At 41.4% G+C, this 14232-nt stretch overlaps 1 protein-coding gene across 7 annotated transcripts in view; it reads right to left on the reverse strand.

Moving 5' to 3' along the window:
- Positions 1 to 362: 362 nt before the first annotated feature.
- RAB3B (RAB3B, member RAS oncogene family) overlaps positions 363 to 14232 on the reverse strand; it is an 82057-nt gene continuing 68187 nt past the window's right edge. For all 7 annotated transcript variants that reach the window (XM_063427814.1, XM_063427813.1, XM_063427816.1 and 4 more), the window contains 2 exons: positions 7272 to 7396; positions 363 to 1249 (listed from right to left, as the gene is read on the reverse strand). In XM_063427814.1, the coding sequence (XP_063283884.1) occupies positions 1062 to 1249; positions 7272 to 7396 (313 nt within the window). In that variant the 3' untranslated portion in view covers positions 363 to 1061. The remainder of the gene's footprint in view (positions 1250 to 7271; positions 7397 to 14232) is intronic.

A 14232-nucleotide genomic window follows, 5' to 3' on the forward strand; every position in this document is an offset into this window, starting at 1 on the left:
CATTCAAAGTCCATTCTTCATCCATATTCAGAATAGGGGGCTCTATCTGTACAGTCCTTAAAGATTGAGTTATGAACACTTTAACTAAGAAATCCAGTTTCCCCAAGGTTATATTTGAGCACCTGGTTACATTATATGTGAGTATCATTGTTTTAATTTCGCTTTATGTGATAATTGTTTATTTATTACTAATTCATGGAGGTATAACAAACTGCTCTGAACTTTGATTTTGGTGGATGTTTATTAAATGACAAAGAATAAATGGGCTGATACTACGGCTGTTTATATAATAATATTGAAAAAACATTCACACAGATGTTTTGGCAAATATTGTTTTATATGTTATTATATAAAATCGACTTTTCAAATGGAAAACATGTCACCTGTGTATATTTATATCAACAAACACTTTTATTGTCCATAACATTACTACATCCATATATTTATATATTTACATTTCTACCGTGACATTCGAATATAGAATATGAACATATATATTTATATATAAGACTTGATTATAAGAACAAAATCCACAATTTCATAAAACCAAGACTAAACCTGGGTCACAAGTAAAACACAATTAACACACATGGGGGTTCCTTCCTAAACCAGGAAATGAGGGGAACTAACAAAGGTTAGGCCAAAATATATGAATTCTTAACTCCCTCTAATTAGCCAATCCGGACATTACTTCCTGAAATGATACGTTCCCCACAATTACCGCTTTAGTAAACAGACACGACACAGCCATTTTATTCCACTGTAGGGGCATTAAGCTTTAGGTGATCACATGATTTATGCATTTTATTTGCCAAAATGGCTCCAAATGGTGAAGTTGACCTCAAAAGAAACCAGATGTATACAAAGTCCAGCACTTAGAATTAGAACAGACGATGCAAATGTATTTATTAGTTGTTGTTTTTTGTTTTGTTTTACCACAGGATTGACTGCTTATTACCAAATTTATGACTTAAAAAAAAAAAAAAACACAACCACAAAAAGAGGTGACGTAGCTTGGAGTGAGACTGGCAATGTGTAGCCCACAGCGATTTACAATGAGGTCAGCATGTACATTTTTGTTGGGTGGGGGGAGTGGAATCCGTAAATCGCATGTTTTTACCCCCACTGGCTGCTGAGTTCTCAGCGTCCAGGCTCTCTGACATCTTGTCGCAGATTATGTCCACCAGACGCTCAAAAACTTGCTTAACCTGTATGTTCTCCTTTGCGCTAGCTTCGAAAAATTCAAAACCTGCAAGAAATGCACACGTACAGATCAGTATTGGTGTTTTTGGTTTTATTTTTTTTCTAATGTTTCAATTATAAACAAAGCCACTTAATAGCATTTGTGTCAACAAGTAATCCCCTGTAGGAAGTATTGTCTTCTAATCGGAAAAGAAAGGAACGCTCCATTCACCATTAGCACTAATGCTCGCTGTAATGGTTATTGTACCAGGAATGGCCTAGCAACCCCTCAATGTAAGGAGTCACATTGTTTTAGAACGGTTCGACTTCTGGCCAGGGCCCTGCTGCCCATCTCCACTACTTCCTATTGAGAATTGGATGATCTGGAGCTTCCAATAGCTCTCCTGAGATAATGATCTGCCATGCAGGGCTAGCTCATTGACCGCAAGCAACACTGGGCTCAGATAGACCGCTTTGGTCTCTCCTAGGAAGTAGTGAATGCAAGGGAGTGACATCCATTGGCTGTCAAATCACAGACTTCCTTATGCAGTTAAATAAGAAGTCTTAGCAAGGCAGGTGCTCCGAACTGTTGTTTCCTCCTGAGTTTAGCTCCACTGAGTTAAACAAACCAGGAAGTAACATTACCTTTTGTCAGCTTGAAAGCAAAGGGGTGTAACCAGGTTACTATATACATTTGCCAATTTCTATTGAAATCTGCACCTTTTGCAAAAAATAAATAAAGAGGAAACTCGTCAAATGTAAAGCTTTACGGTAAGCTAAAGTGTGTTAGGGGTCTGTAGTATATCCCTTTAACCACTTATCTATCATTATTTATATGAGCATATATACGGTTGGTCACTAAAAATAGAAAATATGGAAAGTTGAAATGGGAAATGAAAACTTGAGGATGAAATAGCTGGATCAGGGATTTCTTGGGATTCAGCTATCAATTTTGAGGGTAGAACCCAGATGGCTAGGCTGTAGTCAGGGAAGACTGTTTTGTATAGATAGAATGATACAGTTTGCATTAGTCATTTTATTCTCTTTTGAGACGACGTCCTAGGAATAAAACCCAGGCTGTATATTAATGTATTCCCGCTTTGCGGGTTTTTCTGCAGACTAGATGGAATATGTCATATCGGGAATTTAATTAAAAACATCCGTAGTAAATTATATTTCTTTAATTAAGCCCCGTTTCTGTCTTGTACAGCTGCAGGCAGAGCCCATTTTTATATTTGTAATTAAACTGTCATTTACATCCAAAGCCTTTAATACCACGATGTGCTTACCGCCAGCTCACTTAAAGTGCAAAGGGGGGGTGGGGTAATAAAATAACATACCAAAATTAACCCTCTCCATTTAAGCAAGTTCCTTCATACGAGAGTAAAGAGGCCAGGAACTAACCATTGGAATGCTGTAGAGTTTTGAAGAGCTACTTACTGAACACTCTGTGGAATATCGTCCAAATGGAATTGGGTGGACCAAGATTGTGCCACTTATTAATTGGAGAATGTAATAGAGTCTTAAAAAACCCTAGAAATATCTCCCTCATTTAAAAAAAATATTGTGTACCATTCTGTACCAATAATCCATTCAAAGGAGCTGTGTATCACAAGGTAACAATGCTCCATTCAAAAAAGGAGCTCTGTATTATATCTGCCTTAAGACACCATTGCAGAAGGCAGGAATCCACAAACAAGCATGATACTTTGCAAGCAATATAGGAATCATGTATCTACAGTGCATTCAAAAACTATTCAAATTCCTCTTCAAATTGTAACAATTTTATGTTTCAGCTTATGCTACAATTGTTTATTTTTTTCTGCATGATTCTACACTCGATAGGCCCATAATGTCAAGGCAAAATTTTTTATTTTGGAACTCCATTTTTTTTACACTAGATTTTTTACACTATTGCAAATATATTAAACAGAAAAAAAGTTATATATCACATTGACATTACTATTCAGGCGCATAATGAAGTACTTTGTTAAAGCACCTTTGACTGTGATAACAGCCTCGGGTCTTTTTGGGTATGATGCGACAAGCTTTGGGTAGTTTCTGCCGTTCGTCTCTACGAATTCTCTCAACTTTTGTCAAGTTAGATAGGGACCATCAATGGACAGCCATTTTCAGGACATGTCAAAGTTGTTCGATTGGGTTCAAGTCCAGGCTCGAGCTGGGAGCTGGGCCATTTAAGGACATTAATATTATCCCACTGTTGCGTTGTCTTGTCTGTCTTCTCAGGGACATTGTCCTGTTGGAAGGTGAACTTTTGGTCCAGCTCAGGATCAGTTTTTCATTAAGGACATGTCTGTATTTTGCTACATTCAGCTTTCCTTCAACCCTAACCATTCTCCCAATCCTTGCCCCAAAAGCATGAAGCCAAACTTTTTGTTTCTTCAGATGAGAGAATTTTGTTTCTTAACCCCTTAAGGACCAAACTTCTGGAATAAAAGGTAATCATGACATGTCACACATGTCATGTGTCCTTAAGGGGTTAAAGTAGGAGAGTCCTTTAGGTGCTTTTTTTTTCTTCAAATTCCAAGTGGTCTGTCATTAATGTGTCTTGCAGCAAGGAGAGGCCTATGTCTGGCCAAGTCTGCCAAAAAGCTAGATCAGTTGTGTGTTGCAATGATCGTTCTTGTTCCACAAATTCCTTTCAACATTACACATGCTCTCTGGAGCTCCACCTGATTGCTCAGCTTGGTTGGGCAGCCAGCTCTAGGAAGAGTCTTGGTTCTTCCAAACTTTGTCCATTTAAGAATTATAGAAGCCACTGTGCTCTTCTGAATCTTCAATTCAGCTTTTTGTAGAATTCCCCTGATTTGTGCTTCCACACAATCCTGTCTCTGAAACCTACAGGCAATTCCTTTGGCCTGGTGGCTTGGTTTTTGCTTTGATATGCTTTTACAACTGTTAGAACTTATATAGACAGACGTTTGCCTTTCCAAATCACATCCAATCAATGGAATTAGCCACAGGCAGACTCCAACCAAAGTTAAAATAATTTTTAAAGATGACACAGAGAAATGGCATCAAAAATTCTGAATACTTATGTCAATGTGATTATCCGGGATTTTTTTTTCTTTTTAATAAATTGGCAACATTTAAAAAAAAATCAGTTTTTTCTTTTGCTTCGTCTTTACGGAGTACTAAGTGTGGATTAATGAGGAAAAAAAAAAATCATTTGAGAATTGTAGCATTCGGCTGCAACATAAAAAATATGAAACAAAATTAAAGGGTCTAAATGCAGTGTATACATCTTCACTTTCGCTCAGATATGTGTTTATAAGTACACACATGCATTAACCTATATATCATTTATTATTAAGCTTGAAAGTCCGCTATCAATGCTGCTTAGTGTACATACAGCTGTGCATCAAGCGGAATATAATTCACAAACTCACAGCATTCCTAGGTTATCTATCACTACTAAATAACATAGCAGACCTATAAACAAAAACCCAAACAGGCTTCCTATGTCAGGATATAATCAGTATTATTATGTGACGGCAGAAAACCCTCCCAACATTTCAAACGGACAAAGAATGATACTTTTTAATTTTAGGGGTGTGGATGGGATGTGGCCAGATGTGGCGCTATTCTGAGATATTTTTAGGTGATTTACTCATTTCTGCAACTAAAATTTAATTTAACACAAGAACAATGTATCTTACTTACACAGACTGATTTCTAAACATATTTACTGTAGTTTAAAGACACCTTACTGGGAGTATTATTGCGGTTATACACTCAGACACACCAACCATATGGAGCTCCTGTTAAAGAGGGACGTTAGGATAGAGAAGAGGGACAGGGGATTTGGGCCCAAAATAGAGAGCGTCCCTCTTAAACTGGAAAGTATTACGTTATCATTATTTATAAAACAAACTTTGTTATGATATCTTTGGACTCTGGTATTCCACTGCAAATATTACAGACAAAAATAAAATGTGTTATTTAAACTTTGTTATGGAAGGGGCTCTTGCTAATGAGATACATGGATCCATTGTCTGGTGTTGATTTTACAGAGTCGGTTATACAGTTGTGGCATGACACGAATCCTTGATTTGAGTCCTACAGCCTATCCTGCTGTGACTACCCCACGCCTGAGTAATACAATGTAGACTGATGACTAGGGATCTTCTATAGAGCAATGCTACAATGCACACAATCGGCTCGAATTGGAACAAAGAGAAGTCTTTCAGCTGACTGTGGACTTTGTGTCTGTTTTACAAATTCATCAGCTACCATTGTCCTCTCTTGCTGATCTGAGCTGCATGATCACAGAGAGAATGCACTGTCCTTATTCAATATCATCCCAGGGCCAGAACGCAGTCACCTAATACGAGATTCACTAAGGGGTCAAGTAGACTATTATATCCTTTCCTATATCTCACACCAGCTATTATTTAGAATCCAGCATCTGTTATTACTCAGTATCTTATAAATTCTGATCTGTTTGTGCACTTTACAGTTTTAGTCACTTAAAGTGCGATCCTCTAGATCAGGGATGCTCAAATGTAGATGCCCAAATATCCATGATGCTTTGCATGCCTTTAGAATGCCTTTCGATGACAAAGCATCATGGAAGTTGTAGTTTTAAAACATTTGGGGATCTACCCCTTGGGCACCCCTGCTCTAGATTGTAAGTTCTTCTGAACAGGGTCCTCGTCAACCTATTGTTCCTGTATCACTTTGTCTCATTTATTGTTAAACTTCTCCCTCTATAATATTATAAAGTACGGTGGAATACATTGGCACCATATACATGCTAATAATAATAATAACTGTTGGGAAATTAAGGTTTTGAACCGTTGGGGATTTAACATTTTAAGCAAAAAAAATAGCTGAAATGGAGTTATTGTCCCAGTTAGCTTTTTTTCAAGTTGGCTATTTTGGGTTATTTTTGGACAAATTCTCAGTGCTTCACAATTCCTGCAGGTAGAGGACATATAATATATAATATATCGAGTGAGATAGGGCAGTTGGCTGGTACATCAGTTGTAGTATAGTATGTGTCAGCTTAAACCTCATTGCTGCAGATTTGATATCCTGAATGATGGATTCAATCTTTCAACTTTCAGAAGCCAAATGAGAAATTAGTACCATTAAGTTAGACAAAAATATATACATCCCCATTATAAAACATTAGCACTGAGGAAGGGCTTGTTGCCCGAAATGTTTGTTTATATTGTGTCCTCTAATAAATTGCGGTAGCAACTGGTTGTGCACTACCTACTTGATGCGCAGAACTACATTTTTTGTCTATCTGCTTGTTACACTGTTGGAACTACAGTAAGGAGACCCTGCAGCTCGGATTTAACTGTTCACTACTGTGTTCTTTATCTTTGATAATCGGTGGGCATCACTGATGCCTTTGCCTCATCCTATGCATAGTCATCCCCATTATAAAAGCAACTAGAATTTAATTCCACATGCTCTGGAGTAAAGGAATAAAAAAACATATTAGCAAACAAAATAAATTATTGAAATGTTTGCCTCAATGTATCTCAAGCACTTGGGAGATTGTCACCAGCTAGATTAAATCTGGGGCTTATATTTCGGACACGGTCACTGAAAATGCTCAGATAATGTTTAATGATTTTAAATACTGAACTGATCACTACTCATAAAGTAATAATTTTTTATTTTGCCCTGCAATGGCAGACATTTGTAAAGCTCAGAAATGTGAACGTGACACAAGCCCACAAACAAAAAGATTTAAAGGGAAACACTATTCAGAATTTGAGTTTAAGGGGGTATACTCTTTTTTGTGCATCACAGATGCTTTTAATATTGATAAGTTAACCATACACCTCTGCATTCAAACACTGACACCGCAGATAAATACAACCCTAACATTGTATGTTGGAGGGACGTGTTATCAATCAAAGACAAATATACATGTTTGTTTTGTGGTGACGAGTAACTTTTACACCTGGTTAGCAGCAAAAAACTTGCAATTATGAGCCAAGCGCAATAGTTATTCAATAAAGTGTAAGCTGTGTGTATGACCATGCCAATATAAAGATGCTTGCAGTACTACTGGCAAACATAAGGGGGGGCTGCTGCATAACACATACCCAGCTGATCGGCCAGCTGCATCCCCTTCTCCGATGGAACAATTCGCTCATCTTCCATGTCACATTTATTCCCAACCAGAATGACCTGCGCGTTGTCCCAGGAATACGTCTTTATCTGGGTGGCCCTGAGAAAAGGAAAACGAAAAGGAAAGTAAAACCAAGCTCCACGGAACTAAAATTTAAAAAAATAAAAATAATTTGGAAAATAACAAAATAAATAAAAGGGGAAAAGCGATGGGGAATATAAATTTACAGCTAATACGAAGGTAAGCTACATTCACCTACAGATACCTATGGGTGGGAAATAATCCAACTATTCTTAAAGGAACACTATAGTCACCTAAATTACTTTAGCTAAATAAAGCAGTTTTAGTGTATAGATCATTCCCCTGCAATTTCACTGCTCAATTCACTGTCATTTAGGAGTTAAATCACTTTGTTTCTGTTTATGCGGCCCTAGCCATACCTTCCCTGGCTATGATTGACAGAGCCTGCATGAAAAAAAAAAAAAACTAGTTTCACTTTCAAACAGATGTAATTTACCTTAAATAATTGTATCTCAATCTCTAAATTGAACTTTAATCACATACAGGAGGTTCTTACAGGGTCTAGCAAGCTATTAACATAGCAGGGGATAAGAAAATCTTAATTAAACAGAACTTGCAATAAAGAAAGCCTAAATAGGGCTCTCTTTACAGGAAGTGTTTATGGAAGGCTGTGCAAGTCACATGCAGGGAGGTGTGACTAGGGTTCATAAACAAAGGGATTTAACTCCTAAATGGCAGAGGATTGAGCAGTGAGGCTGCAGGGGCATCAAAACTGCTTCATTAAGCTAAAGTTGTTCAGGTGACTATAGTGTCCCTTTAAGGGTATATCAGGGAATAGCTGCTTCACTCGAGACGTATCTATGGTGACCTGGGGGCACGAAGGGCAGAGGGTGCACATACAAACTTATATTATTATTATTTTATTATTGATATAGCGCCAACAAATTCCGTAGCGCTGTACAATGGGTGGACTAACAGAGACGTAATTGTAACCAGACAAATAGACGCACAGGAACAGAGGGGTTGAGGGCCCTGCTCAGTGAGCTTACATGCTAGAAGGACTGGGATATAGTGACACAGTAACAGAGGGATTGAGGGCCCTGCTCAGTGAGCTTACATGCTAGAGGGACTGGGATATAGTGACACAGTAACAGAGGGATTGAGGGCCTGCTCAGTGAGTTTACATGCTAGAGGGAGTGGGGTATAGTGACAGTAACAGAGGGATTAAGGACCCTGCTCAGTGAGCTTACATGTTAGAGGGACTGGGATATAGTGACACAGTAACAGAGGGATTGAGGGCCTGAACAGTGAGCTTACATGCTAGAGGGAGTGGGGTATAGTGACAGTAACAGAGGGATTAAGGACCCTGCTCAGTGAGCTTACATGTTAGAGGGACTGGGATATAGTGAAACAGTAACAGAGGGATTGAGGCTCTGCTCAATGAGCTTACATGCTAGAGGGAGTGGGGTATAGTGACACAGTAACAGAGGGATTAAGGGGCCCTGCTCAGTGAATTTACATGCTAGAGGGAGTGGGGTATAGTGACACAGTAACAGAGGGATTGAGGCCCTGCGCAGTGAGTTTACATGCTAGAGGGAGTGGGGTATAGTGACACAGTAACAGAGGGATTGAGGGCCCTGCTCAGTGAGTTTACATGTTAGAGGGAGTGGGGTATAGTGACACAGTAACAGAGGGATTGAGGGCCTGCTCAGTTAGTTTACATGTTAGAGGGAGTGGGGTATAGTGACACAGTAACAGAGGGATTGAGGGCCCTGCTCAGTGAGCTTACATGTTAGAGGGAGTGGGGTATAGTGACACAGTAACAGAGGGATTGAGGCCCTGCGCAGTGAGTTTACATGTTAGAGGGAGTGGGGTATAGTGACACAGTAACAGAGGGATTGAGGGCCCTGCTCAGTGAGTTTACATGTTAGAGGGAGTGGGGTATAGTGACACAGTAACAGAGGGATTGAGGGCCTGCTCAGTGAGTTTACATGCTAGAGGGAGTGGGGTATAGTGACACAGTAACAGAGGGATTGAGGGCCCTGCTCAGTGAGTTTACATGTTAGAGGGAGTGGGGTATAGTGACCGTAACAGAGGGATTGAGGGCCCTGCTCAGTGAGCTTACATGTTAGAGGGAGTGGGGTATAGTGACACAGTAACAGAGGGATTGAGGGCCCTGCTCAGTGAGTTTACATGTTAGAGGGAGTGGGGTATAGTGACACAGTAACAGAGGGATTGAGGGCCCTGCTCACTGAGTTTACATGTTAGAGGGAGTGGGGTATAGTGACACAGTAACAGAGGGACTGAGGGCCCTGCTCAGTGAGTTTACATGTTAGAGGGAGTGGGGTATAGTGACACAGTAACAGAGGGATTGAGGGCCCTGCTCACTGAGTTTACATGTTAGAGGGAGTGGGGTATAGTGACACAGTAACAGAGGGATTGAGGGCCTGCTCAGTGAGTTTACACGCTAGAGGGAGTGGGGTATAGTGACACAGTAACAGAGGGATTGAGGGCCTGCTCAGTGAGTTTACATGCTAGAGGGAGTGGGGTATAGTGACACAGTAACAGAGGGATTGAGGGCCCTGCTCAGTGAGTTTACATGCTAGAGGGAGTGAGGTATAGTGACAGTAACAGAGGGATTGAGGGCCCTGCTCAGTGAGTTTACATGCTAGAGGGAGTGGGGTATAGTGACACAGTAACAGAGGGATTGAGGGCCCTGCTCAGTGAGTTTACATGTTAGAGGGAGTGGGGTATAGTGACACAGTAACAGAGGGATTGAGGCCCTGCGCAGTGAGTTTACATGTTAGAGGGAGTGGGGTATAGTGACACAGTAACAGAGGGATTGAGGGCCCTGCTCAGTGAGTTTACATGTTAGAGGGAGTGGGGTATAGTGACACAGTAACAGAGGGATTGAGGGCCTGCTCAGTGAGTTTACATGCTAGAGGGAGTGGGGTATAGTGACACAGTAACAGAGGGATTGAGGGCCCTGCTCAGTGAGTTTACATGTTAGAGGGAGTGGGGTATAGTGACCGTAACAGAGGGATTGAGGGCCCTGCTCAGTGAGCTTACATGTTAGAGGGAGTGGGGTATAGTGACCGTAACAGAGGGATTGAGGGCCCTGCTCAGTGAGTTTACATGCTAGAGGGAGTGGGGTATAGTGACACAGTAACAGAGGGATTGAGGGCCTGCTCAGTGAGTTTACATGCTAGAGGGAGTGGGGTATAGTGACACAGTAACAGAGGGATTGAGGGCCCTGCTCAGTGACTTTACATGCTAGAGGGAGTGAGGTATAGTGACAGTAACAGAGGGATTGAGGGCCCTGCTCAGTGAGTTTACATGCTAGAGGGAGTGGGGTATAGTGACACAGTAACAGAGGGATTGAGGGCCTGCTCAGTGATCTTACATGTTAGAGGGAGTGGGGTATAGTGACAGTAACAGAGGGATTGAGGGCCCTGCTCAGTGAGTTTACATGTTAGATGCAGGGCCGTCTTTAACAAGGGGCAAACAGGGCAGCTGCCCCGGGCCCAGTTGCTCCTGGGGGGCCCAAAGCAGCTGCCCTGTGTGCCCCCTGTCCGCAGCCAGGTCTGAACAGCCCACCGGGATACTGAGAAATATCCCAGTGGGCTGCAGCAGGTGATGTAATCAGGGGCCCCCGGCCCTTTAAGAGAGCTCCTGACCGAGCCCCTGTCTTCCGGCCTGCTGGGAGGAAGTGTTGTGAGGTCACTTCCTCCCATTAAACAGAGTGCCGCTGGGGAGGATTAGACATACATGGAGAGAAGGAGAAGGAGGAGGTACAGACCAAGAAGAAGACTCCCATCAATCTCAGCCATCCAGCTCCCACTGGACTACAGGGAAGCCACACTTCTGTAAAGGTAAGGAGGGTGGCTAAACTATGTGAATTCATATGACTGACTGTTTGTGTGTGTGTGTGTCTGGCTGTATGTGTGTGTGTGTGTGTGTGTGTATCTCACTGTGTGTGTATCTCACTGTGTGTGTGTATCTCACTGTGTGTATATCTGACTGTGTGTGTGTGTGTATCTGACTGTGTGTGTGTGTGTGTGTGTGTGTGTGTGTGTATCTCACTGTGTGTACATCTGACTGTGTGTGTGTATGTGTGTTTGTGTGTATCTCACTGTGTGTGTATCTGCTGTGTGTGTATCTGGCTGTGTGTGTATCTGGCTGTGTGTGTATCTGACTGTGTGTGTGTGTGTGTATCTGACACTGTGTGTGTAAGTGTGTGTTTGTGGCTGTGTGTCAGTGTGTGTTTATCTGGCTGTGTTTGTGTCAGTGTACATGTACCTTTGTGTCAGTGTGTATATGTACCTGTGTGTGTATATCTGTGCGTGTGGCAATGCATACATCCCATCTAACATTGCACACAAATACAACCCTGCATTACAACATTAACAATGCACACAAATACACCACTGCATGTGTATCTGTGTTCCTGTGTGTATCACTGTTTGTGTGAGAGTGCATATGTGTGACAATGCATACATCTCAGCATTCCTACGCCAACACTGCACACAAATACATATGTATTTGTGTATATATCTGTGTAAGTGTGTATCTGTGTGTGGATGTGCCAGTGTCTTTATCTCTGTGTGTGCACGTGTATTTATGTATGTGGCTGTGTGTGTATACGCCAGTCGTTGTCAGTGTGTGCATGTGTCCAGATGTTTGCATGTATCAGTGTGCTAATGTGTATGTATATCTGTGAATGTATATCATTCATCAAGGCAATCAAACACAACATGCAACCACACCCCTGCAAACATTACATACAAACACACCCCTGAATTCAAACTCAAAAAGTATATAGAAACACATCCCTACACTTAAACACAAATACTACACCCTACATGCACACACATACTGTATACAACAACATGCTCACATTCAAATGCACAAACACTGCTCACAAATACAGCCCTGCAAGAATGGTCAAATGGTAGATCCCCAGCTGGCATAGCATCGTGGGAATTGTACAACAGATGAGGATCTATCTTTTCTCTGCTCTTGCGCTAGAGGGAAGGCTCAAAACAATGTCTTGCACCAGTGCCCTGTCTACATTAGTTCTGCCACTGTGTTGGGGTGGAGGGTGTGATTGCATGCCAGAGAGTGAAAGTTTCGGGGGAGGGCGAGGGATGGCAGGATCCAGGGGGCCCAAACAAATGCTTGCCCAGGGTCCAATCAATGTTAAAGACGGCCCTGGTTAGATGGAGTGGGGTATAGTGACAGTAACAGAGGGATTGAGGGCCCTGCTCAGTGAGCTTACATGTTAGAGGGAGTGGGGTATAGTGACAGTAACAGAGGGATTGAGGGCCCTGCTCAGTGAGTTTACATGTTAGAGGGAGTGGGGTATAGTGACACAGTAACAGAGGGATTGAGGGCCCTGCTCAGTGAGTTTACATGCTAGAGGGAGTGGGGTATAGTGAAGCAGTAACAGAGGGATTGAGGGCCTGCTCAGTGAGTTTACATGCTAGAGGGAGTGGGGTATAGTGACACAAAGGGTATAAGTAGGGGTAATGAAGTAGGTTGCTAGAATAGTATTCACTGAGGGGGAGGAATTAAAGACCAACTAACAGTTTAGATGACACGCTTTCCTGAAGAAGTGTGTTTTCAAAGATGTTTTGAAGGAGTGGAGACTGGGTGAGTATACAGGTCCCTGACTACATCAGTGCACCATAAAGCAGAGCCCTGATTTGTTATTATTATTTCCCACCCATAGGTCTCTGTAGGTTAATGCAGCTTACCTTCGTATTAGCTGTAAATTTATATTGCCCATCGCTCTTTAGTTCAGTGAGTGGCTAGGAGGGTGAATCAATATTAGTCGTGATCTCATATTTTAGTTTCTAAGACCTTCTGCGATACGTTTTGGCTCCTTTCATTTAGCCTACGGCCACCTTTCTCACGTTTTTCAGTGAACACGTTATTCACCTTTTCTTGCGTATATGCAGATAATCCCATAGGTCTATTTGTTTAATTTTTACTTTAATGCAGCCCATTTAGCTGTATAGTTTTATTCACCTAACCGCCTCATTTATAGTATCAGATTTGTCTCGCACTTGGGTTCAAGCCCAATCCTTTATGATTGTGGATTTAGTGACTGCCGTTTGTTAATTTTTTGTTTGCTCCATGGAACTAAGTTATATAAGAATTGCAGGACTTGCCTTGACGCTGACAGGTGAGCTCACAATCTAATGGCCAATGCCATGGAACCAAAAACACGCTATTTAAATGTACAATGACAGCACACAAGTAAGCGTTATACCTTTGTTTTGTATATATATATATATATTGGAATACTATAAGCGAATTACTGCTGCCCAAGAGTAGTGGGAGTTTGAAACAGGGCTCATTTCTGCAATAGAAATTGACACTTTTGTAAATTAACCTTATTACACCCCCTTTGCTATCACTCAGACAACCAGCCCTGTTACTTCTTGGTTTGTTTAACTCAATGGAGATACATTCAAGAGGCAGCAATTGCCCAGACCACCTGCTTTGCAAAGACTTATCATTGAGTTGCATTGGGAAATCTGTGATTGGACAGCCACAGAAAGTCTGGGCGGGGTTGGAAGGGGAGGGCTTGCAAAGGTTGCAGACAAGAGATCTATTGCTCCTGCAAGCTGTTTTCAGATATACACCAGGGGGTGTAACAAGATTAATTTGTACAATGAAAAAAAGAAAATACACTCCTCAAATATAAAGTACTTCAGCATGGTAAAGTCCTGTAGTTGTTTGGAGTGTTCCTTTCAAGAATTCAGCAGAGCTGTGTATCTCCAACTCTGCAATCAGATCCATTCAGTGTAAATGAGCAGCAAATCCGGGTTACTGTAATAAATGGACTGCTCCTAAGGTTTTCTAGTTTACTCCTCTATATTCATCCAGATAGTTTCGACAATTCACAA

The sequence above is a fragment of the Pelobates fuscus genome, chromosome 7 (genome assembly GCF_036172605.1).
Source record: "Pelobates fuscus isolate aPelFus1 chromosome 7, aPelFus1.pri, whole genome shotgun sequence".
In the NCBI taxonomy this organism is placed as follows: Eukaryota; Metazoa; Chordata; class Amphibia; order Anura; family Pelobatidae; genus Pelobates; species Pelobates fuscus.